The sequence below is a fragment of the Paramormyrops kingsleyae genome, chromosome 6, assembly GCF_048594095.1.
Source record: "Paramormyrops kingsleyae isolate MSU_618 chromosome 6, PKINGS_0.4, whole genome shotgun sequence".
In the NCBI taxonomy this organism is placed as follows: Eukaryota; Metazoa; Chordata; class Actinopteri; order Osteoglossiformes; family Mormyridae; genus Paramormyrops; species Paramormyrops kingsleyae.
Genome location: NC_132802.1, coordinates 22,682,518 through 22,706,885, shown reverse-complemented (window position 1 = coordinate 22,706,885; position 24,368 = coordinate 22,682,518). Strand labels below are relative to the sequence as shown.

Sequence of the window (24,368 nt, the reverse complement as noted above, 5' to 3'; positions counted from 1 at the left end):
CTCTTATCTGTTACATTATATTAGAGAAATCTCCAAGATTATGAACTAAGAAGCCAATGTTGCACATATTTTTTCATACTGAGAATACAGTTATTGCTTTGCTGCAACACTGCGGCAAGGCCCCCTAGAGGTACTCTACAAAGGCCCCGAAATGGATTCAATTATTCTATATAACATGTTGAGAGTCTTAGCGACAATTTTATCTAGTCGTATTAAACCAGGAGGTATCTACCAATCTCAGGCAAATGTTAATTAAAAGGCTTTACTTTGACTTACATTCTCATTTTATTTGCTACGGGGTTCCGATATTCATTCATAATTGCTCACTGAAGTGTCTTTTTAAAATACATTTTTTCATCCACGGTACTGGGTGTAGTAAATGTTCAATGTACACTAAATATAAACAGTTAGAGCAGACAAATTAATGTCAAATTAATCAGAGGCATTTCTTTAATATGTATTACATATGAATGGGGAAAAATGCTTATATTCTATAGTATTTTCAATAACATAGCAATTAGAAACCAGTCCTGAGGTCACACACATTGCTGTGTATGCTACTTCAGAAGAGGGAGACATTAATATCACTAAATAGGTTGTTTATTTTCCTGATGATATGGCTGGAAGGGAAAGTACTAAATAATAACATAAACATTATAAAACGTGATTTTGATAACCATGACAAAATTAGGCTTGTCTATTTCTAGCCCTCTATAATTAAAGTAAATAATCAATTATTTTTTGCACATCTACCTTCTACCAAACGTGACTACAAGTGCGGTGAGTCAAAGTTCATTCAGGAGGGATGATTTAGAGCCAGAAAAGCTGGCGGAAGGAGACGGGCAAACAAAGCATCTCCGCAACCAGCAAGAGGAACAGAAACTCCACCAGCCTTGGATACAATCTTAATATAGCTCTGAGACACACACACACACACACACACACACACACACGCAGACACACACACACAGACACACACACACATATATATCAGGAAACAAGAAGCAGATCAGCTCACCATATACTGAATATTTAGACAATAAATATTTTATATCACCCTGAGAGATACAGATGTTGACAGGATAAAAGATGCAGGTCCCACCACTAGGGCATCCAGCTTATTTTCTGGAAAGTTCCACTAAAAGAGACCAGAGACCAGTTTTGCCTATGTTTATTCCTTATTTTGTTTCCATCTAACTGAGCATGTTGTACTACAGGCTTTTAGCACTGTGGTGTCGCACAACTGTTAGGCTAACCAAGCTATTATACAGAAGACACTGCAGACTAATGTGCTAATCCTCTGCTAGACTGAGATGAAATTTAAGTTCTGGAAAACCACAGAAAACTATGCAATCCACACACTGTGGTTACGGGGAAGGTATAATTCATCCACAGGGTAAATGTTCTGTCTGTATACGAGGAAAAACAGTCAGTTATTCAGACTGACACGGTCACCTGCAGTGTTTCCATTAAAATGTACAAGTCAGAGCCATGAAGATGGATGAATGGATGGATGATTAGTTCCCTTTAATGTTACCAATATCAGGACAGTTTTTCCATTTTACGCAGCACCACCACAATGAGTTAAACTATAACAATGCGCATTAATAACAAGGAAACTTTAGAAAGAGACTGATTAAATGAGACGCTGTACCTCCATCTGTGCATCATGAAGCCTGGGCACTGATCTCTGCACATACTGCATGGCTGTCCCCAGAAGATGCTCTTCTGGAGGAACGGAGGGGTACCCTTACTGTCCTTCACGAAAGAGTTTATCAGACACAGTCTTTTCACATAATTATAATTAGTTCATTGGGAGGCAGCATTTTGGAAGTCTCTACTTTTGTGGGCGTCTAACCGAAAATCATAACTTACCAGCCACGCTTCAAACTTACCATAATGCACTCTGATTGCTATTGACGAAATTTAATATAAAGTTTTGCATAACGGGCCAGAAGCCATGGTGTTTATAATACCAAACCCGTCTATAAATAAGGGCACATAAACGTACACCGAAATGTTAAACAAACAGTACATATCAGACTACAATCTCATTACCCTCACTGTTAAACTAACACATTTAATCGTAGGAGATATCCCTGTCGCTGCCTTTTAATTGCATCGGCGGTCCCTGTAGTAAACGTCCCTGCAGCTCCCTGCACTGCACTCTCATCACCCCTTATGAAGCTGCTAAACACCATTTCAAAAATGCAGTGCATAAAGCGACTCACCTGCACGCCGGATCGCGTTTTCCTGGAGGCGCAGGTAAACATGATAAACATGTAACTCGGGGACGCAAAGGGGAGTCCCGCAAAAAGCAAGGCGATATCACCGCTGCAACACCTCCACCCAGACATAGAGCGTGGAGCAGGCCGTTATGATGAAATTCTACACCTGTGGAAATTCAGGCGCTGGGATTGGCTAAAGGGTCTTAAGTTGGCAAAAAATAAAATCATCATAAACATAAATTATTATTATTATGATTATTATTATTATTATTATTATTATTATTATTATTATTATTATTATTATTATTATTACATACACTTGCTGCCTGGAGAAAAGTTCTCCATTTGTTTTTCATTTAGAAAATCACTCGACTGAAATGACTGTTAATTTAAAAAAGCAAATGTCATTTTTGTTCTCCATTTGTTTTTTAAATACAAACTATACATGACTCAAAGGAATAACTGAATTTTTCTTGAAATAACTGACAAGTTTTGGTTTGTTTGTTCGATTACTCAGAAGAAACTGAGATTCTGTAAGAAACCCCCCCCCCCCCCGTCCCCCCGTCCCCCACACCCGACCCCCATCTTCAGGTTGCTTACCCAGTACATTGGGCTCCAGGAGGCCGGCAGGCCCAGCCTGGTCCGTGACAGACAAATGTTTGGCCCGCTTGTGCAAATTTGACCCTCAGAGAAAAATAATTGGGTAAACCTGCAGCATCGAATCACAGCCTATCCCAGGCGACAGAGGGAACAAGACTCCAGACAGGATGATGTAGGAAAGATTAAGCATGACACTTTCTTGTGGTATCCAATGGGTAATTTGGGTTACAGAGACATTCAATTGTGTGACAGTCCCACCGCCACATCATTAAAAGCTCATTTAATATAAACTAAGAGACTGCTGCAGGTGTCTCAGCTATTTTGGCCAGGCAGCAAGGGGCCTGAGTGGGCATGTTTGCTGGGAGTGCTGACACGACACAGCGCATTCAGAAAGCTTTCCATTAACCTTTATTCAACTACAAGAAACAAATTTTTCTGTCACAATTAATCAGGACGACACGCACTATATACTTTACTGCTGTACTTTATTTTGAGTTAATCAGTTGGTTTTGTGTAAGATGTACATTATATAAAAGCACTGCCCTACTGGAAAATCCTCTTCATTTTCCCCACAATATTTCTCCATTAAATTCTCATTAAAATTAAAAAGGAGATTCAACAGACCTGAGAGCAGCTGGTTATTGTATACATTTAAATGTAAATATGAACAAAAAAATCTAAATCTATGCACGTCATTAATGAATTGTTAATTAAATAATTGCTAATCCCCCCTACATCCAAAAAACATCCTAAGGTGAATTGACTGAAGGAGTGCATGCATGAGTGAACAGTGTGTGAGTGTGACCTACGATGGGTTGGTGCCCCATCTCTGGTTGTTCCCGACCTTTTACCCATAGGTTCCAGACCCCCTCCAACCCTGAATAGGATGAACGGTTACAGAAGATGGATGGATGGATGGATGGATGGATGGATCAGAGGGGCAAGACAGATTCACAGGGGCACTTGAATATGTAGAATTGTAGGTGACATCTTGTCAGGGAGCCCAGAATATCTAGGTACACCCTGGACTATTGGCACCTCAGAAAAAAATAAAACATAATGAACAGCAAATGAATTCAGGAGGAACAGCTGCATGCCCCATTCCTTCTGCAGCAGAACTTAATTGGTCTTTACCTTCATACACATTCCATCTCTCGTACGGCGGCTTGTAGAAAACTCGACAGCCTCTATCCAGCTATTATCCGGACGATCACATTGAACATGCTGATATTACGCAAAAAAGGGAAAGGAAAAAAAAAACGACTGTGCTGACATCTTGTGGACCAATTGTGAATGCTATAAGGTTAAGTGAAAAATGAAATTTGAACTGGGGTTCACCCGTCCTTCCGCACATCATCCAACCGAGGTATTATAAGGTTAAAATAGATTCTAAAAATACTGATGGACTAACGGGACGCAGCAGACGTAAGCGGTCATGCATGTACTTCAGGTCACTTAAATATATACTTGAAGAGCGATCTTTTTTTCATAAGGGAATTTTATATTTATAGGCTTCAATACCTTTGCAACTGCATGCGTGTTTGTCATATTTTGCATTACTTTCTTCATTAGCGTATGTCTTGTATTTACTTTAATCCTCTTTCCATATCTGGCGAATCTGTGCTTATTTGGCACCAGTTAACGGGGTCGACGCGTAAACCAGCGCTGCTGGATCACAGGTAAAGAGTGGCGCGGTGGGTAGAATACAGAGAATACAGCAGCAATTAATTAAAAGAATTAGCAATAAATAATAATCTATTTTAGGTATTAGGTATTAGTTACTTTAATGGGGGTAATGGGGCCATGTTTGTGTTAAGCATAATCTGTGTGTGCCCCAGTACAATCTTGTGTCACAGTAATCATGTCACTGTTGGGCTCTTGAGCAACAATCGACGCGTGTTATTTCATTTAGTGTCATTTTTCTTTTTTAAACCTATTTTGACCAGCAGAGGGACCTCATTCCCGTTTTACGTTTTACTTTTATTTTCGTATAACGAACATTCATGACGCAATAGTCTCATGGAGTTTGCCTATTGGTTAATTGCTTTAATATTTGCTGATGTGTAGATATACGCACAGATATATTTCCAATGAGTTATTTTTAAATTGATCATATCTCAGTCTTCGGTAGTTGATCAATCCAGCTCCTATAATGTGTGTCATTTGTAGAGTTTGAAGCTCAGGTTCAGAAAGCACAAACCCAGAGTAAGATTTCATTTCAACCAACCAGTTGAATACTTTGTGGAAGAGACTTTTTATGCTCAACTGGCCTGTTTGAACCGAAATCTTACTCTGGATTAGTGCTTTCTGAACCTGAACTTTCCACCTCTGGTCATTTGTCTTTCTTGTTTGTGAAATGTGTGTCAAGATGCATGACGGCTTGTCTATTTGCAAACCAAATTTACCTCTGTGTACTGATAAAGTAACCTAAACCTGAAACGACCTTAACAATGTATGCCCTGTGGCCCTGGACGTGCACTTGAAAACCATCGTTTAAAAATCCACTAAAACATCACTGAACAAATGATATTTGGTGTCTGTTGGAGCATATTTTCTACTGTGTATACAGAACTCAACCCTGCATCAAATAAATGTTAGCGCGAATGACTGGCTGGGAAGATGCCGGAGACTGTTTTGCTCTTCGTAGAGAAGTAATGTTATCCTTGAGAAAATAATTTTCCGTTCTTTGCTAAAAACATTGCCTTTAAAGGCCTGCACAGATATGACCCCCCCAGCCTTATAACATTTAATTTCCCCTGCTGTGTTATGTAGCCAGTGACAATGAGCCACTTTGCAAATATATGCTTGTCTGTGTTTTAGGGATTTATTTCATAAATATTTAAAACATATTGAGTATTGTATGGCTTTGTACAACAGCTGTTTTTTGTGTGTTTCATGCAGATTTATAATCTGTGACTAATGACTAATCCCGTAGTTGGGCTACAAAGAAGTAGGATACTAGACTCGGTGAAATGCTGAGCATACTTAAGTTAATCAGCAAGTATAAACTTATATTTAATGTGATTTAGATTTATGCTTCTGTACCCTTTATTTGTTTAATCCATTAAAAAATATAACAACTTTCAAGTGCTGTAAAGTGAGATCTCAGATCTGTGTCTTATTTCCACTTCCAAGTTGTGGGTTCTGCTCCTATCTGTGGCATGGTGTGTGATTCCAGATGGACGTGAAATGGTAAGGCTGTGGAGTGACAGTACCTGGGTTTACTGCTGGCTGGGAGTGGCTGTTTAGGGGCATGACTGCCATTCAGCATTTTTGATTAATCGTATTTGTATGGATACTTTTTTGAAACTGAATGCAGTTAAAGGTTAAATTTACCTTAGTTTGTCCAAAGCTTCGGGGGGGGGGGGAAATGAGTCTCCTGGACCAATAACGGAATGCTATCAAAGAGGAAATGCACAGGAAGCCACTGAGCCACTTGGGTCAATATAAGTGCTTTGCACTGTAATAGTTTTTCTTTGCTTATCTTTTATTCATTAGTAAATATGCTTTGTTCACACAAAAAATTACAAAGTAGTTCAGCATAGCAGTGTGAGCTGTTTTAACAGTGTTGACAAAGGAATCTGGCACACAGCTCTTGGTACAGGGTATTTTGGGAAAACAATTGCCCAGTAGATAGTTAACAACTTTAAATAGCAATAGACATTGTTGAGTATACTAAGGTTAACTTAGTGTAGTCGTATTCATAGCAGCTGTGATCTTGGGTTACCAGTCCACTATACTTTTTCACCCTGGTTTTCTGGGGATGATCTGAAAAATGAAGGATATCAGCAAGGAAAGCAAAAAATTTGTAACATAATTGTATCGGTCTGGGTTGGGGCGCCAAAATCTCCAGTGATGCCCCTATTGACAGCCGCTGGGCAAAAGTTTATCAAGGGGGCAAAGGCAGTGGACGCTTTTGGTGAGTTTTATTCTTAATACCTTGCTGACTTCATCAAAGTTACTAAACTATACTGATCTGTGTTTATCATCCTACTTGACACAGCTCATCCCAGGTGAGTTTCTCTGATTGCTCTGCTGGCTTGTCAATCTTAAGTAAGGTCCACAGCCAGGTCCTACTTCCTTTGATGGTGTCTGTCCAATTAGAAGATGGAACGCCTCGTTTTGAGGAAAGCTGGGATTTGAAAAGATGCTTTATTGTCATTGTACAAGTACAATGAGATTTTGTAACTTGTAACATATATTAACACTACCTCCTGATACCCCTGAACTTCAGATTGAGGGGTCAGAAATGCTTATTTATGTATTCTTATATAAATTTTGTATAGGACATTCTTCATACATGACCTGAAAGCTAACAACACTTCAAACGCAACATCCTCACACTGGTTTGTCTTTGTCGGGGTTGTGCAGGTGCTGTTGCAGCGTCCTGGACAGACTTGCGCGGATGGCTTTACTGTTTCACTAAGCCATGCTAGATCTCTGCTCTGGCAGTTAACATGTTCTTTCTGATCCTGACTGGCTGAGGTGGAATATCCTCACCATTAATCACACAAATCTGAGGATGTTTCCAAGCTGCAACTTTCTGAACCTCGCTCTAACCAATCTCCTCATGGTCTTGTCACATTATATTTATTTAGTGGGCGGTGGACGTTTTTTGAGAAAGCGAGGGTCAGCTAGTCCCGGGAGCTACTGGAATTAACGAGCTTTTTGCGCATACATCAAGGAACAGCTATTCTGGTGCTTGTTTAACGTTGCACATTTATCTTATAAAGCAATTCGTTCTTAAAACACAACATGTCTCTGTATCAGCTATTAATACAAGATTATCCAGCCACAAGAGTCACAGGGGGCCCTGGAGCCTCTACCAGCCAGCACGGGTCACAAGGCGGGGGACACACCCTGGATGGGATGCTGGTTCATCACAGACCACATTCACTTTTGACAATTTAGAGATTCCAGTTAACCGAACTGCTATTGATTGCAGGAGCAAACAAGTACCTTCATGTACATAATAATAATAAATTATAATAATAATAATAATGTCATTTTTTATCATTATTCGTATTCTTCTTATTATTTTTATTAATAATAACAATAATAGTATTCACATAATTTATTATTATTATTATTATTATTATTTATTGTTATTAATAAAAATAATAAATAAATGTGTTTAGTTTAGCAAGGTGGGAAGGTCATTCTGTGTTGATTTAGAACGCGTGGCCTGGAAGAGGTGAGAGATGAGTTTTGGTGATGAAGCTCTCTTCATGTACAAAGAAAGGCATGCATGACGCATGTACAACAAAGAGGAACAGCCTTTCGGCAAGCACAAAACACATCACGGTGCTCTTCATCTGGCCCTCACTGCAAACAGCCAGATGGACACACTGATTCAGATATTTCAAAGAGGAAGCAGTGAATTAAATAAAATGAAAAGGCCATGAGGGTTTCAGTCATAGCCCCGAATGCAAAGGAAAATAAACACATGGACATGAACTCAAGGCAATTATCCATCAGAGATCCAAGTATTCATTATGAACGGATGTGCAAATAATACACACTCACAGCACAAATGGTACTTCTAAGAGAAAGATAACATTATCTGCTTGTTATTTTATATAATCACAATATTGATGCACCCCATCTGCTGCTACATTGTGTAGAACACATATTAGGAGAATTTTTAAAATAAAAATAATAGTTTGACAGTAAATATAAATAAATTAACAAACAAACAAACACATCAGTAAACACAAAGTCATTTATTGTGGCAAATACATGCTGTGTAATTATATGCTAGCCTGGAAATGCAACAGAAATACTGTACCAAGCTGTTGTATAACAAATTAACGGTTAAATGTCTCTGTATGTATAAGCACTTGTTGTTGTTTGTTACCAGTGTGCATAAAATGTATATATGACTGCTTTATACAATTATAACCAACCATGCATGTAATATAGCCAAATGATCAATTATTTACAAAATATTTTGCATTCATTTTACACTCCTTGTAACCCTTTATGTCCGTTTAATGCAATGATTTTTTTAAATAATTAATTTTGTTGGTCATTCAAAATTTATAAAAGTAGATTTCCTAATCATTTTGAGTAATGGGTCTATTTCACATGTGTGTAATGCTATGACGCATGAATGTGGCTTGCCTATGTAAAAAAACACATTAATATACATACTCCTCTGCTGGTACCTGATAGCATGCAGCCCATGATATAGACAGAGCTCTTGACATACTTATATGTGGTTAAACATACTGGGAAATTGTACTTGGTAGTTATATTGCTTAACGCACATGGACAGCAGGAGCGTTTATGATATTTATGAAAAGAGGGTCTGATTTCAATGAAAATAAATGAGAACGTGCTTTTTAAGCTAATTGGTGCACATTTATTTATTTATTTATGGGGGGGGGGTTGTTAATGCCCCCATATTAGAGCCTTAGTGACATCCTTAATAGGTGTCTGCTCTGCTGGATGATAAAGTTAAAATAATTACGTAAAAAGCAGTAGTGGGGGCAGTAAATCTGCCCTTCGTTTTATATACAATGACACCTAGTAGCGTCTATATCAAATATTTATTTTGTTTCTATTAGTTCAAGGCCTTTTCAACCAGGAGTACAGGAGCCTGCGGAGATCTCAGCTTTACATGTTGTGAAAAATACCCACCCCAGTCCTGTCATTAGTTTGTCATGTGATCAAACATTAGTTCTGTTCATACCAATTTTGTGCCTTGTTGACTGTTTCTGTGCACTAATAATGATAAATGACATCCTAATGCGCATTGCTTTTTCACTTTTCCATCTTGGTTTGGGTGAATAAATGCAAGCAGAACGAACATTTAAAACACACCTTTGCCATATATTTTAGCCACAGTGGGGACCTTGTTAAAAGGCACAGCTCATCCCAGGGGATGATTCCAGGGGTGGACATCAGTCAGAGTCAGTCAGAGGTGGAAGAGATTCACTGTGGGCCCAATGCATCAATATCTTTCACGCACACTCTGGTGTACCTTTATAACTCAGCCATAATGACCTTTGTGGTAGTCATAGCAACACTCATATGGTCAGAACTGTTACAGAATACAGATGCTCAGTCATCCGCTGCTGTCCTCTAGAAAAACAATCCAGAGTGAAACAGTCTTCTGTCGACTCTAAGCCCCGATCGAGGAGATAAAATGACTGATAACATAAAGCATGTCCCAGTGTTAGTAATTCTGATTTTACCCTTCTACGCTACAGACTTTCATTAATACATCCATTCATCAAAAGGTTGTATATGTTGTATATATAATGATGTATGAAAAAAATATTCCTTTGCAAAATTTTCACTGCCTTCAGCAATGATTAATTATTCTCTTGGTTCATTACGATACTCCTTTTTTAGAATTCTCCTTTCATGCAAGTGAGCCGGCTACCAAATGCTGTAGTCATCTTGGTTTTCATAACATATCTGACCTAACACTATGGAATTCATTTGTCTGTTTCCATGACAACTACCCATGAAGGTAAGTTAGCCTAATTAACCTATTGCTGTTATGAGACTATAATTACAATGGATGATTTTATTTGCATTTTTGCAAACAATGGTTAATGCCACACTGTCACTGTTGAAAATATGCACAATAATCTGAACACATTAATCATTAAATTCCCACGTGAAGGAAGCACATAGAATTTAGTGTCAGTAAAGTGAGGACGAGGTCCCGTTTTGCAGATAAGATTTTGATAAATGTAGAATATTGTTTCAGCATGAAAGGAAAGTAATGAGTTTATACAAAATTTCTGTGTTCTGATTGAACATGTCCTTCAGCTTTTCCATTACAACGGGACTGTTACGGCTGTGTGCTGTGGTGAGATTTCAGTTTGAAAGCCTGGTGGGGGGGTGGGGGGGGCACAGGGCGGGGTGAGGTTAGGGATCGGATGGTCCTTATCAACAATTCCGTCCACTTCAGTTCTCTCGACCTCAAATCCTATGTGGGAGAGCTGATTAAAAGATTGGGTGAGGAAGCATTAATATGTCTCATGTTTTTCTTCCTTCCGTCTTTATTCAACATCAGTTGGGGGAAAATATTCCTGTATTTCCTAATTAAATTCTTCTTATTCAAGAGTGGAAATTCTTAATTAGTAATATATTTACATTGTTACAGTATGCATTCTAAACCAAACACAGACTGTAAGGCTGGGGACTCGCCAATGTCCGACCCTGGCACTCAGCACTGGGGCTCCACAGGGCTGCCCGACCCTGGCACTCAGCACTGGGGCTCCACCGGGCTGCCCGACCCTGGCACTCAGCACTGGGGCTCCACCGGGCTGCCCGACCCTGGCACTCAGCACTGGGGCTCCACAGGGCTGCCCGAACCTGGCACTCAGCACTGGGGCTCCACAGGGCTGCCCGACCCTGGCACTCAGCACTGGGGCTCCACAGGGCTGCCCGACCCTGGCACTCAGCACTGGGGCTCCACAGGGCTGCCCGACCCTGGCACTCAGCACTGGGGCTCCACAGGGCTGCCCGACCCTGGCACTCAGCACTGGGGCTCCACAGGGCTGCCCGACCCTGGCACTCAGCACTGGGGCTCCACAGGGCTGCCTGACCCTGGCACTCAGCACTGGGGCTCCACAGGGCTGCCCGACCCTGGCACTCAGCATTGGGCTCCACAGGGCTGCCCGACCCCAGGGCTGCGCGCTGAGCCCTCGTCTTTATTCCCTATATACCCAGGATTGGGTACCAACACACAGGACAAATAAAATCATCAAGTTTGCTAATGACACCACTGTGGTAGGAATGATATACTGTACAATGGTGAGGAGTCTGTCTACAGGGATGAGGTCAGCAAACTGTCAGAATGGTGCTGCATCAACAACATCAACACGTCCAAAACAAAGGAGCTGATTATCAGCTTGAGGAAGGAGGAAGAGGAACCTGCTTCTCTATGGAGACAGTGCCCTGCTTTAAATTCCACAGCACATACATCTTCCAGGACCTCACGTCGTCTCTCAACACAACCTCTCTGGTGAAGAAGGCACAGCAGGCTTCTACCTCTTAAGGATACTGAGGAAGGCTAACCTGTCCAGGCAGGTGCCGGTGTCCAGCTATCGCTGCTCTGTGGAAAGCAAACTCGCCTGTGGCATCCTGCTATGGCATGCTAGCTGCTCTGTAGCTGACAAGAAGAAGCTCTTGGGAGTCAGCAAATCAGCACAAAAAATTACCAACACCCAGCTACCTTCACTAGAGGACGTATACAGAATCCGATGTCTTTGACAGGCCACGAAAATCATCAGGGACCCATCTCACCCAGGCCCCCACCTCTGCACTCTGCTGCCCTCCGGAAGGAGTTACAGATACATTAAGACGTGCACTTCCAGGCTACTGAAAAGCTTCTACCTGAACACTATCAAAGAACTGAACTCAGTTAAATAACTGTTCATTGCATCAAAGTGTTAAGTGCCCCCCAGTCTCACACCCATCACTGTCACCCAGGGCATCAATGAGATATAAGTACAATATCCTGGGGCAATTATTGTAAATGGAATTTGTTCAACATTATTTATATACTCAAACTCCCACTTTGTATATATGTATGCACACAGAAATACTCAAATTTTTTTGGCCCATATTGCTCATAATTTTACTTTGTATGTGTGTGTAGCTTAATATGCAGAGCTATGCTAATGTAGTGTGGAATCTGTTTCAGGGGACACAATTTCATTGTACATTCGTGCAATGACAATAAAAGGCATTCTGTTCTATTCTATTCTAAATACAATATTCACAGTTCAAACCATTCTACATACTGTATGTCCGAGCAGTCTTATACCCAAGGAATAAACAATTATAGTACTGATCAGTAAATGTTTGAATTGTTCAGCATATTCATCGTTGAATCATATTAATCATTAAGATTCCTGATAGTTTACACAGAATGACACAAGACCAATGACATTAATGAAATTCACCCATTTATAAAGGGTTTGATGAAAGAAAAGGCAAAAGATAATGATGGGGAAAAAAATCCAGTCCATGTTTTACTGTTAATTTTCCACTTGAATCAAGTGGATTTGGACAGTTCCACATGCGATGCTCTTAGGTATTTTTATGTGACGATTTTGTGCTGAATAGTTTATAGAATATGTTATGCGGTCAGAAACATGGTGTCCATGGAAACAGAAATATATAATTTCCAATTTCTGAGTGCTACTTTTGGATTGAAAATGAGGCACTTGGCTGAGAGGTTGTTTGCTGCTATGTACTATCTATATACTATCTACGGACTATGTAGTGTTGCCACTGCAACAAGCCATGAGAATCACTGCTTATATTAAAACAATGGCACAAATATATATGTTTTTGAAACATACAACATAGGTGTGGAGATGTGGAGTTCATGAGAATAAAACATCCCCCCCAAGAGGCAGAAAAAGGAGTCCACACAGCTTAGCTAGCTATTGCTTTAGCAAGTCAATGAAGCAGCAGTTTTGAAGCGCTCCACAAACTGATTCCCATTTTTTTTTTCTATTTTATGTCTTATAAGGACCCACAAAAAACATGGTACTCACCAAAATTACAGCCTGATTTTTCTATCTTAGCTGACTCATTGATTTCCCCTTTATAGCTGGACTTTATATCTTCCCCCAAAATATCACTGGGTCATACTCTGTGAAAGTAAGTTACACATTTTCAGTACTGATGCACAGTGTATATATACAACAAAGAAAACACGACTCCTTTTAATCAATTCGTTCAGGAGACTGTTATTTACTGTGACACAGGCTTGAATTTGTATGGAAAACTTTATTTAATAATAAAAATAGCATTCACAGACTTTTCGATAGCTACATATATATCGTGATCCATCTCGGGGAAAGAAGCTTTACTCAGGTAAATCCACATCTACTAGTACTCAGACTAACGTTATGTATAACCCCATGGGTCAAGTAAAGCTATGAACAATGTGGTATTTATATATGCATAGTGTTTTTATATCAAAAAGATTGGCCCATATACATGTAGTGTTTTTTATATGAACACAGAAATAGCATTAAGTCTGGAGCACACGCTGCAAGAAGTAATTTTTAAGAACACAGACTGCATACAAGTGCTTTATAATACAAAGGCAGGCTATAATCAGGAGAAATGTTCCAACCAGCAAACAGTATGCGATCGATTATTACAGTTCATTTTAAAACGTCTTTATAAACCTGATTCAGAGTACATTAGCATATTTCCCATGAATCACCTGTTCCATTTCAGAAATAGAAACGCGTATCACATTCCTCAAGGATGAGGTTTTTCAATAATTATCTATTATACAAGAAAAAAAAGGCAACATTTTCTTCTTCAACTGGCTTGATACGTAGCTCTGTACAGGTGACGATTGGTCGCTGAACTGTTACAGTAGCATGGCGACAACAGTGATAAAACATTTTTTTTTCTTTTGTGAAACAATCGACATACAGTACATATACAACACACTGTACAACAGCATTCGTACTTCAGCAGTCTGACAGTAACTGAGAGAATGGCTCAGCTTGGCAGGTTGGAACTCAAGACCTCTGTCCCATTGGCCACCGAAGCAGACCTTCACTACACTTTACAGACCTAGTAGTCTTGTAAGCAGTACTGTATGTGGGTCTCCGAACATGGAAACCACAAAAAGTTGTGCCCAAAGGTGTCTGTCTGGAATAGTTGCAGTGGACTGTTTTTGTTCTTCTATATTCTAAACACACACACAAAAATATGTGGTTTGGCTATTGACTCCGTCAGCCGCCTCTTCACTGCCATGATGTAATACAGGATGTGGATTTCCTGATCATTTACTTCTTAACTATTTATCCTAATGACGTAACCAAAAACAGACACTATTGGTTAGAAACTCATACTGAGCTCAACAAGGCCTATGGGCCAAGTGGACAAAAAGGATTCATCAGCAGGCATCTTTGTGGAAGCAGGCAAGTCCCCTCCATCCTTAACGATGCCTCCTCACCTCACTCATGAGTGAAAATAATACGGGTTCCAAAGAACAACAATGCCTGTATCCACCACAATCCCAAGTACCAATCAAATTTCCCTTTTGTTTTGTCACAGAGAAGTGGTTTGGCAAGGCCACAATACCTTTCACGCAAAAAAAAAAAAGCATCAGCAGACCAATTTAGCAGATCACAATAGTCTTTGTTCATTTGATTGCATTTCTGCCCTCAACACTGGAATTGGCAAATTCTCTGCCTTTTTAATTACATAAATATATATATGCTTAATGTTTGAAAGAAGAAATTAAATATATTATTTTGCAAGCAATTATCATTCCTTGACACAATTATCATAGTTTTATTATTTTTCTTCCTCATTTCTTCTTTTTCTTATAGTCTAAATATTTATATATTGTAAATGTTTAAAAAAAAAACACATTTTGGTGAAATGGTGGCACCGAAGGAAAAAAACGGCATTAAAACCTTAAGACATGTAAAGCATAATAAAAGCACCAGTTTCAAGAGGCCATTAGGTGCATCTATAAACTGCCAGGGACAGAATATTACAAAAACAGTTTGCTTGATTTTTTTTTTCCTTAAATAAAACCACAAATTATGGTACTGTTAGGCACGTAATAATATTTTTGTTATGGAGTATTCTGGAAAACATATTAAAATATGCAATTTTTTTTAATTAACAAACTAAAGATTGTACTTTTGCCATTCACATCTGCTGGAAACAAAAAAAGGGGTTGATCAATAATTTAACACCTTCCAGAGTCCTGGCTTCATATTGTTGACAGGACTGAGCCTTGCATTGAATATAATTTGAGGGTTATCTGATCAGGTATCTGAAGCTATCTGATCAGATGCTAAGGTCCTTGTGGCTCTCTTTGTATGGCCTCCTCTTGGGCACTGGCAGCTGTTTGCAGCTCTGGCCCGATTCTGTCCTCAGGGTGTTGTAGTATTCCTTGAGCCGGGGTGTGGCCACTTCCTCACTGCTGTAGCTGGTACTCAGCCCCGGGTTCTGCAGCAGGTTCTCCGCTACATGGTGTCTCTTGGGCGACCGTTCCCTCACAGATTTTTCATCCCTGTCCCTCCCTTTGGGTAACCAGTCCCTCAGTGCATTGCTGTTATTTTTGAAGGCCCTGTCGGTGGCTCTGCCCCTTGGAATCGGCAGCCTCGTCCCTCCAAGACCATCGAGGCCATCGTCTTGGGTGGCTGGTTGACCGTCTTCTTGGAAGAAGCGCTGGTTGACAGGAGGGTCCTTGAGTGGATTCTCGTCGCCGAAGCCCCCATCCCAGTAGGCCCTCTCCCTGTGTGCTTTCTCAGTTCTCCTGTCCATGGACTTGGCCCTGCGGCGGCTGGGCGAAGACTCCCGCCCCCGGCTTGGCGATCGGTCCAAGGAACCCCTGCGGCCCCCCCTCTCTCGCCTTCCATTCAGGGTGCCGCTGCGGTGAGAGTCGGAGTCCCACTCCGTCTCTGCTGCCAACTTCTTCTTCCCAGACCTCTCATCATTCCTCAGCGTCCGGAAAAACTTGGAGATGCCGTTCTCCTCCGACTTGCGAACGTGCTGCTGCTGAGTCTTCCTGCTGTCGGGTGAGCCGTGTCCGGAGTTGGGTGGACTGCCATTGTTTCCATGGTTGTTCACGGTGTGGTGATGGTGGCTGGCTTGCAGGCGGCGGTCCCTCCACTCTGCCCCAGCCCTCCTCCTCATCCGCCCTTCCTCATTCGGTGATGATTTGTGAAGATCTGGTGGATAGCTGGACTCCGATGATGCGTGTAATCGGCGATTTGGTGGAAAGGTTTTCACTTCCGAAATATTTTGTGTACTGGTGGCGGGAGTGTTCCTGTCATTGCTGCCGTCTGTAAGATACACGAGGAAAACAAATGAGCGGAATAATAGCAAGCTGACTTGACATTAACTGCAGAACCTAATGCAAAGCTAATTAGGACGGCTTCTTCCAGAGCTTGTAGACACTGTATTTTTCATAGATTTCAAATGCAATTTTCTGGCTTAAACGGCAGTGTTTATGAGTTATGAGCATTAAAAAGGGACTGTAGTACAGGAAAAGAAAAAAGCTTACTGTATAAAAAAATACAGTGGTACCTCGGTTCTCGAACTCACTCGAATTTCTTGAAAGTCAAACAAACCAGTTTGACCTAGAACTCGATCTGAATATCAGAAGTCGAACCGTGAACGCTGACCTAATATATATTGTACGCGCCAGGAAATGCATCATACTACAATGCAATTCTTACTTGAATGCCTTCACAGACTGGACAATTAACCAAATAAAGCAGCGCGACATTACAGTAACTAACAATAAATAAACCACTGACTTACGTGTACTATTAGAGCATTTATGTCATTTATTTAAACTTTATTTTACCAGGTAAATTAACTGAAAACCAGTTCTCACTGCTTTACATGATATTCAGAAGAAATAGCAGATTACGCAACGGAACTGCCTGCGATACAAACGTCATGTTGGGATAAGATCTTTATCATTTTGGAAGCCATTAAGAAAAAAATGCTCTTCTTGTTTTATCCTGTTCATTTTGTGTTTACATGCTAAAAAAAAAAAAAAAAAAAAAAAAAACATATTTAGGTGTAATTTTGGGGGGCCGGGAACCAATTAATTAGTTTTCCATTATTTCTTATAGGAAAAATTCGATCAGAACTCGAACTTTTTAGGATTCGATCCGGAGTCCGGAATGAATTAAGTTCGAGAGCCGAGGTACCACTGTACTTTGAATGGCAACCTTAAGCAGGAGAGATCTGACTTAATAACTTGCAGCATTCTGGTGATCACAAATCCACACAGTTCATGCCATAGATGTTACATTCTGCACCATCATGCACATGTGAGCCTTAAGACAGTAGTTCAGTAGAATAAAAATCATTTTTTCACATTAGCAATCAAAACCAAGTTTCAAACCTATGACCACAACCAACAAAAATTTACGAATGCAATCTTTAAACCAAGAAAGGGACGTGATATGATCCACAAACAACTACTCATGCAAACATTTAGCAAAGAACTTCATTTTGATGCCGTGCTTCGAATGCGGCATTTGCATGGCATTTGACGGCAGATTTTCTGAGACAGCGGAAATCAATGCATGCTATGTGCAGTCATCACATCAGGAAGATTTGTTATGCTGACTCTTGTCCGAATTAAGCAGATCGTGCTGAGCAGTCCTACAAAGTTCATTAAAAAAAACAAAACAAAACAAAACAAAAAAACACATAAGCAAGAAATGAGGATGGAGGATTTTTATAGACGCCTCACTAGTGCAGAATAAATGAAAAAGTCATTGAACTTTTTATATAGCTGCTGGCCGCCTTCCTGTGCTTGCTGCTCACGCCCGAACTGATCTGGGGTTGCTGCATTAATAAGCACATGGCTATTCAGTAGTACCAGGTCAATGTAGCATTGGGGCTTGATGGCACAATAGGCAGACTATAAGCTGGGCAAGAATTAATACAGAGCTAAGGAAACACTAGTCTCACAGAAAATACAGCAAATCCATACCTTTTAAGGCTATAAGAGGAAAAGAGAAACGTATATAAAGCCAATACAGCTTTCACATTTTTTTCAGACGACGTACATTCCCAGAGATCAAATGAGCGGATTGACGGCGTAACTGCAAATACATGACAACTGCAGCTAATGCAAACGGAGGTGAAGGTCATTCTGGGTAAATGAAATCGAAAGCACATGGAGCACAATGCTGGTGAGTCAAACCACACTGCGGGGTTACGGGCGGCCAGGGGAGGGGCGGGTGATAGACTTTCGTCTACAAACCGTGGTTTGATTTTGGCCCGTTAGGAAGAGAGAGGGCTCAGTTCCCTTGTCATCTCTCAAACATGCAGCGAGATGAGGAGGCATCATCGCTGGAGAGAGGTGCAGGAGCCCCGTGAAAAAAAGGGATGGAGGAGGAAGATGGAGAAAAGAAAACATAAAGTCAAAAAGAGAAGAAGGTTTAGATACTCAACATAGAAAAGAGAATGAAGAATTATCCGTCAGGCTTCTTTTTGAGGCATTTTTTCAATGAACAGCAAGAAAAAAACACAACATCTTCTTTTGAGTTGCATCATAAACCTAAGCAGTAAAGATAAAGAGAAGAAGAAAGAGAGGGAAAGAGAACGAGAAAAAGCCCCCCCCCCACCCCCCACCAACAATCTCCCAAAGAGAAAACACAACTACTCATCACGTGACAAAAGGACGACTGCTATCTGTACGTGGACATTTATAAATGTATTCATAATACTCCATAAAATGGATATACTGCTGTTTTGTGGTTGAAAAACAAAAGATCAATAGATCAAAATATTTATTTGAATTTTTTAGATAATACATTATTAATAAATAAATAAGAAGTCTGCCTATCCATCATCTAACCAGTTATCCTGGTCAGGGTCTTGGAATCTGTCACAGGTAGTATAGAGCACCAGGTAGTCAACATCACACACAGTCATATGCTATGGGAAATTTAGACACCATTAACTACATGCCTTTGGACTGTGAGAGGAAACCTGATTAATCAGAGGAATCCTACACACAAAGCGGAGGTGGGATGTGAAGCATATATATTATATGTATAGTTTTTTATGTTTTATATTTAGTCAAATGACGTCAAATGACTGGTTGGGTTCCGCCTACAATTTCATACAAAGTGAAAGTTCCAGGACACTGACAATGGGTCCTAAGGATGCCTCAGTAATGGGGGGGGGATTCTAGAGCTTGTTTCGCCCTTTTCCCCAGATTACCTTGCTTTTTCATCAGCAAGCATGTCCTCCTAAACATTTTTTTCAAAAGCATATCACAACGGTAAGAGATATCCAGAGGCATTTGATCATTTAGATGTTGAAAAATACCTAAGTAATACCTAAGTGAGTAATTAACAAGAACCAGAGTCCCACTTGGCAGCTGAATTCGGCAAACCTGCCTGGCACCATGGCATGAGAGGGTTTGGGGCATGGTAAATTGACCCACCGTATTCAGGCACGGAGCCGTCCCCTCTTTTGAGGACCAGGCGGGCCCGGCGGCCCCCGTTTTTGATGAGCTCGATGGCACGTGCGTGCTTCATATTTTTCGTGCTCTCCCCATTTATCTCCAGGATCTCGTCACCAACCTGCAAACACAGACCGGGGGCCAAGGGACATACCCCATGCATGTTAATCAGTACAACCAGAAAGCCTATTGACTGGTATGTTTTTGCTTAGAGGATGCTATGCTGAAGACTGCTCTCCTTTTAGGGTCACGCACCCTCATCTTGCCATTGCGGACAGCGGCGCCATCTTCAGCCAGCCTCAGGACATACAGCTCCATGTTATACTCGCGGCCTCCACGCAGGCTGAAGCCGAAACCCTTGCTGTCTCGTTCAAGGTCAACGGAGTAGAATTCCGCTTCCTGAGAAACAAAATCATTAACAGAGAATAAACATACAATTACTATTACATCACAATAGAAAAACATGTACAAGTCAAAGGAAATCAAACACTTCCTGTGGACTGAAGAGGGCAATGTTGTTTCACAGTAAATCACTCTACATTTAGAATAACTGACTGGGCTATTATTCACAGAGACAAATGATTAAATGTATCTCTGACTACAATTTGCGAATTTGTCCTAGAGGGCTAAAAAGGAGGAAGACTGAACTTCGGGTTATGAAGAACATGCAAAACCTTTCGCAGAACTTTTCAGAAGTTGTGGCCTTTAGTTTCTCCATGTAGCAGATAGTCCAAAGAAAAAGCTTTGCTTAATTACTGCTTACTGTCGAGGTTTAAAGGCTATCCACTTTTAATGATTAAAAGTTTGGCATGTGATAAGATGAACGGATGCTAGAGATCCTTGCCTGGGGGGGTGGGGCTTGCGTTGGAGCTGGAGGTGGTGGGACCTGTGGCGGTCCTTTTGTACTACTCCTGAAAAAACATAAATGAAAGAATAGCCTAGTTTACCCAGTGATCTACCTCAATATGATGCTTTTAGGTGGTTAGCTAACGAGAGCTTTAGAAACTAATGCACAGGTGAGCGATCGTCCTTCCAGGCATGAGAACATGAGCCACATACACCTGTAACCTAGATGACCCAAGTTTTATCTTTTCTGCACATGACAGTACAGCACGTGCTACGTGGCTCCTGGGAGTGGGTGGTCTGTTACATTCGACCTTCAGTTAAGGGCAAATAAAAAAAAAAGCATCTTAAATAAGGTTCTCACATATACAAAAACATTCAGGTGCATGCTAAAAATAATCAGCTATTTTTATGAATTTTATTCTACAAAGCATTAAGGCATCTGAGAACATGGTAATTAACAATGCTACACTTTTCTATCCATGTCTCATAGCCCGAACTGTGGTGACACAAGTGGTAAATTAAATGTTCATAAGTAAGTGTTTATATTTTTAGACGGTATTTAAAAATGCACGTAATAAATATTTCCTGGCTATATAAATACCCTACAGCCAATTCACATCACTTCATTCTCTTGGAGGTGGAGGTGTACTGCAGGATGATGGACCTCTAACCACATTGTTAGCGTAGGGTCGAGAGAACGGACACATCTTTGGGAATGACGCTCCGAATGACTCACCGAGGCTCCGAGGCAGACTGCTGCTGCTGAGGTGTGTGTGTGGTGGTGATGGTTGCGATCTTCTCAGCATTGGTCAGAAGGGATGCATTGGAGGACTCTGTCAAAAGAAAGGTGAGGTAGGCGTGAGAGAATGAAACCCCTTGTGGTGACCATCCCTGTACCCTCAGTGCACCTATTACCCTTCATGCTCCCTCATCTTTCCAGCCAAGAACGTTCCGCTCCCCAAAACACGCTCCAAAGACTCACACGAATCTGCTCTGGCCACCTACGCGCTATCGCCACCTACTCAAATCTCCTTCCTACTCACTAGCCCCTGTAAGTATTTACCTGCCCTCTTCTATTCAAATCAAATTTCCTTGGATGTGTGCTTGCTTAGTTTTGACCACAAACACCTACATGTGACTTTCTGAAGATACAGAGAACCACAACCTTCAAAGATCAGCAAGTGTGAATTCCTATCAGCTTGTTATTTGCTGCTCTGTAAAAGTCCTCTTATTGAACATCATCGATGTGGAGAAATGGGAAAACAGAAAATTGCGAACGTTCATATTTGACCTGTGTGAATCATCGTTCGAATTAAAATGCAATTCTCAGCTGGAGTGTTTTCACTTGATGTGTAATTTGTGCTTCACTACAAGCCTAAGCAAAGCAGGAAGATCAGAGACCCTGATCCTGACAGCAGAAGGTTGGTTCCTCCGGCTGACTCATTCCTCCTCTTTCTGTGACACTATGACAGGTCCTTGCTGTTGTGTGTGAAGTTGCTCGGCATTCTGGGAACAAAGCTAGGGCAATTTGAACAAAACAGGCCGAACGAAAGCAGACTCATATCATATGGATCAATGCTTCCAAAACAAAAAAGGCAGAGAGACCTCACCATGAAATTTTTACCATAAACTGTCACGGTTTATTTAGCAGCCAGTTTCTAATGCATGCCGCTGTCAGTCCAAAAACGCTTATCTCTCTTGTAATTAGGCAGCATTTGTGAACCTCTCCTAAGGGCACCTCAGAGCAGAGCTGAAGACTTTGAACCAGGGAACACAACAGGAACAGTAATGATCAAGAGCTTCTTTATCACAGCTGGTGACTGGCCTTTGCGTCTCACAAACTGCATCATTATTTCTGAATACAAAACAATGTGTGCAGGGTAACTCACACAGACAACACACATTCTGTATGAATGTACATCCTGGTATAAATATCACCTAACCCCTGCCTTAGGCTTTAAGGGGCAGTAACACCTGACACTAAAATTATGAAGGAGCCGTGGACAGGTAAAACACGGGGATGATGTGGGATTCTAGCAGAGCAGATTCTCTACTTCTGCTCTGATCCTAGCTTCTGTCTACAAAGTAAGGCATCAGCATCTTACAGGAGACACATCCATAGCCAGACTCAGTCATTCCAACAAAGCTTCTGCAACAAATTACAGTAACACTTTATTTAAGGCTATGATTTCAGTCATTTATAAACACATTCATAATGCATTATAATGCTTTCATAAAGTGTTATAAACATTGTTATAAATATTTATAAAAAGGCGCAACACATTATAGCCATGTTTATTATGCATTATGAATGCTTTATGAAGCTCTCATCTATAACGCACTATAGATACCTTTATAATCCAGTACAAAGCATCCTTAATGCTTATAACGACCATTATAATGCATTATAAAGGTATGTGTAGTGCACTGTAGAAGAGAGATTCATAGAGCATTCATAAAGCAATGCATTATAGGAATGCATTATAATGTGTTATGAATGTGTTTATAAATTCCTAGAAACAAGGCCTTAAGTAAAGAGTTACCCAAATTACACACACCACACAAAAACGACACAAAGCGCTACAAAAAAAGAGGAAAGAGGTGGAGCCCAGAGGAAGGGCGGTTGGCCTCACCATCCCCAGGAATTATCCGCAGAGCGACAGTGTTTCCAGCCTCTTTGATCAGGTTGACAATGTCCGAGTGGGACTTGTTGGTGATGGAGCAGCCATTAACGGCCAGGATGCGGTCGCCCACCTTAAGCTTCCCGCAGCGGTCCGCCGGGCTGCCCTCGATGATGCGACCTATTTTGTGGGGCATCGCCACGCACGCATTGGCAACTGGCACACCAGTGTTCGTGTGTGTGTGCGTGATTGATTTTATACCATTTTTCCCCAAGAGTTGGGGTGAAAGGAGGACAAAAAGAAGAAGGCAGAAGCAAAGGGAGAAAATGCGGATTAATTTCCCGAGCCACCAAGCTGAAAGACCTGCCAGTGTTATAAACAGAATCATTGTGGAACAGAATAACAGTAGGGAGCGTTACATAAATCAATAAAGACAGGAAGACAACTGTCCTTGGCTGTCACTACACATTAGGCTAGGGTGCCACAGATTAAATCACCTATAATCATGGAATTCCACTCCAAACATTCAAATTCTGAACCAAATTCTCTGCTCCCATTACAAAGCTAGATGCTCAGAAATCACTTTCCAATCTCCTGTCTCCAAACTGACAGTATTTTCAAACATTTTGTTCTGGTGAGGTTCTAGGCTTCGGAACTGAAACAGAACATCGCCTCTAGAGTGAGGCCTGCAGCACAGCTGCTCGAGTTCCACAAGTCATCCATATTTATGAAATACCTGCAGTCAGGCCCTTGCCATGTCAACACGATTGAGAAACACACACAGTGGAGTTCTGGTTTGTCCTCTGTCCCCATCACTCTATTCATATACAGCAACGACCTTTAGTATTGAATAGCAATGTCACAGCATTGCTGGCAATCGGGGTGAATATATCTGTCCTTAACTGGTCAAAGAAAACAGATTTACCCCAGTTTGCCCAGTGCCACCCTACTGGGGATGAGCAACCTAAAAGTCCATGTTCTTTACACATTACTGCCTCATCAATTCTTTTTCCAAATTCTGGATAAGCCTAAATTCCAGCTATGTAACAGGGCAGCAGAGGTGAGAGGAAACTAGACTTGGGCAGTATGTAACTTTTCAAACAGTCATACTGT

General features: G+C 40.9%; 2 protein-coding genes across 11 annotated transcripts in view; both read right to left on the bottom strand.

The window, feature by feature from the left end:
• Positions 1-2,288, bottom strand: part of LOC111842286 (prickle-like protein 2) — a 52,794-nt gene extending 50,506 nt beyond the window's left edge. For 2 of the 3 annotated variants that reach the window (XM_023808735.2, XM_023808737.2), the window contains exons 1-2: positions 2,232-2,288; positions 1,655-1,728 (exon numbers count right to left, since the gene is read on the bottom strand). In XM_023808735.2, the coding sequence (XP_023664503.2) occupies positions 1,655-1,728; positions 2,232-2,282 (125 nt within the window). In that variant the 5' untranslated portion in view covers positions 2,283-2,288. The remainder of the gene's footprint in view (positions 1-1,654; positions 1,729-2,231) is intronic. The other variant, XM_023808736.2, reaches the window with a different exon arrangement.
• An 11,284-nt stretch (positions 2,289-13,572) lies between these two features.
• The window catches only part of LOC111842290 (membrane-associated guanylate kinase, WW and PDZ domain-containing protein 1-like), a 112,024-nt gene continuing 101,228 nt past the window's right edge, over positions 13,573-24,368 (bottom strand). For 6 of the 8 annotated variants that reach the window (XM_072712890.1, XM_072712887.1, XM_072712888.1 and 3 more), the window contains 6 exons: positions 23,268-23,471; positions 21,371-21,467; positions 20,633-20,699; positions 20,044-20,187; positions 19,771-19,909; positions 13,573-16,633 (listed from right to left, as the gene is read on the bottom strand). In XM_072712890.1, the coding sequence (XP_072568991.1) occupies positions 15,633-16,633; positions 19,771-19,909; positions 20,044-20,187; positions 20,633-20,699; positions 21,371-21,467; positions 23,268-23,471 (1,652 nt within the window). In that variant the 3' untranslated portion in view covers positions 13,573-15,632. Of the gene's footprint in view, positions 16,634-18,579; positions 18,669-19,770; positions 19,910-20,043; positions 20,188-20,632; positions 20,700-21,370; positions 21,468-23,267; positions 23,472-24,368 lie in introns of all 8 variants that reach the window. The other 2 variants (XM_072712895.1, XM_072712892.1) reach the window with 2 other exon arrangements.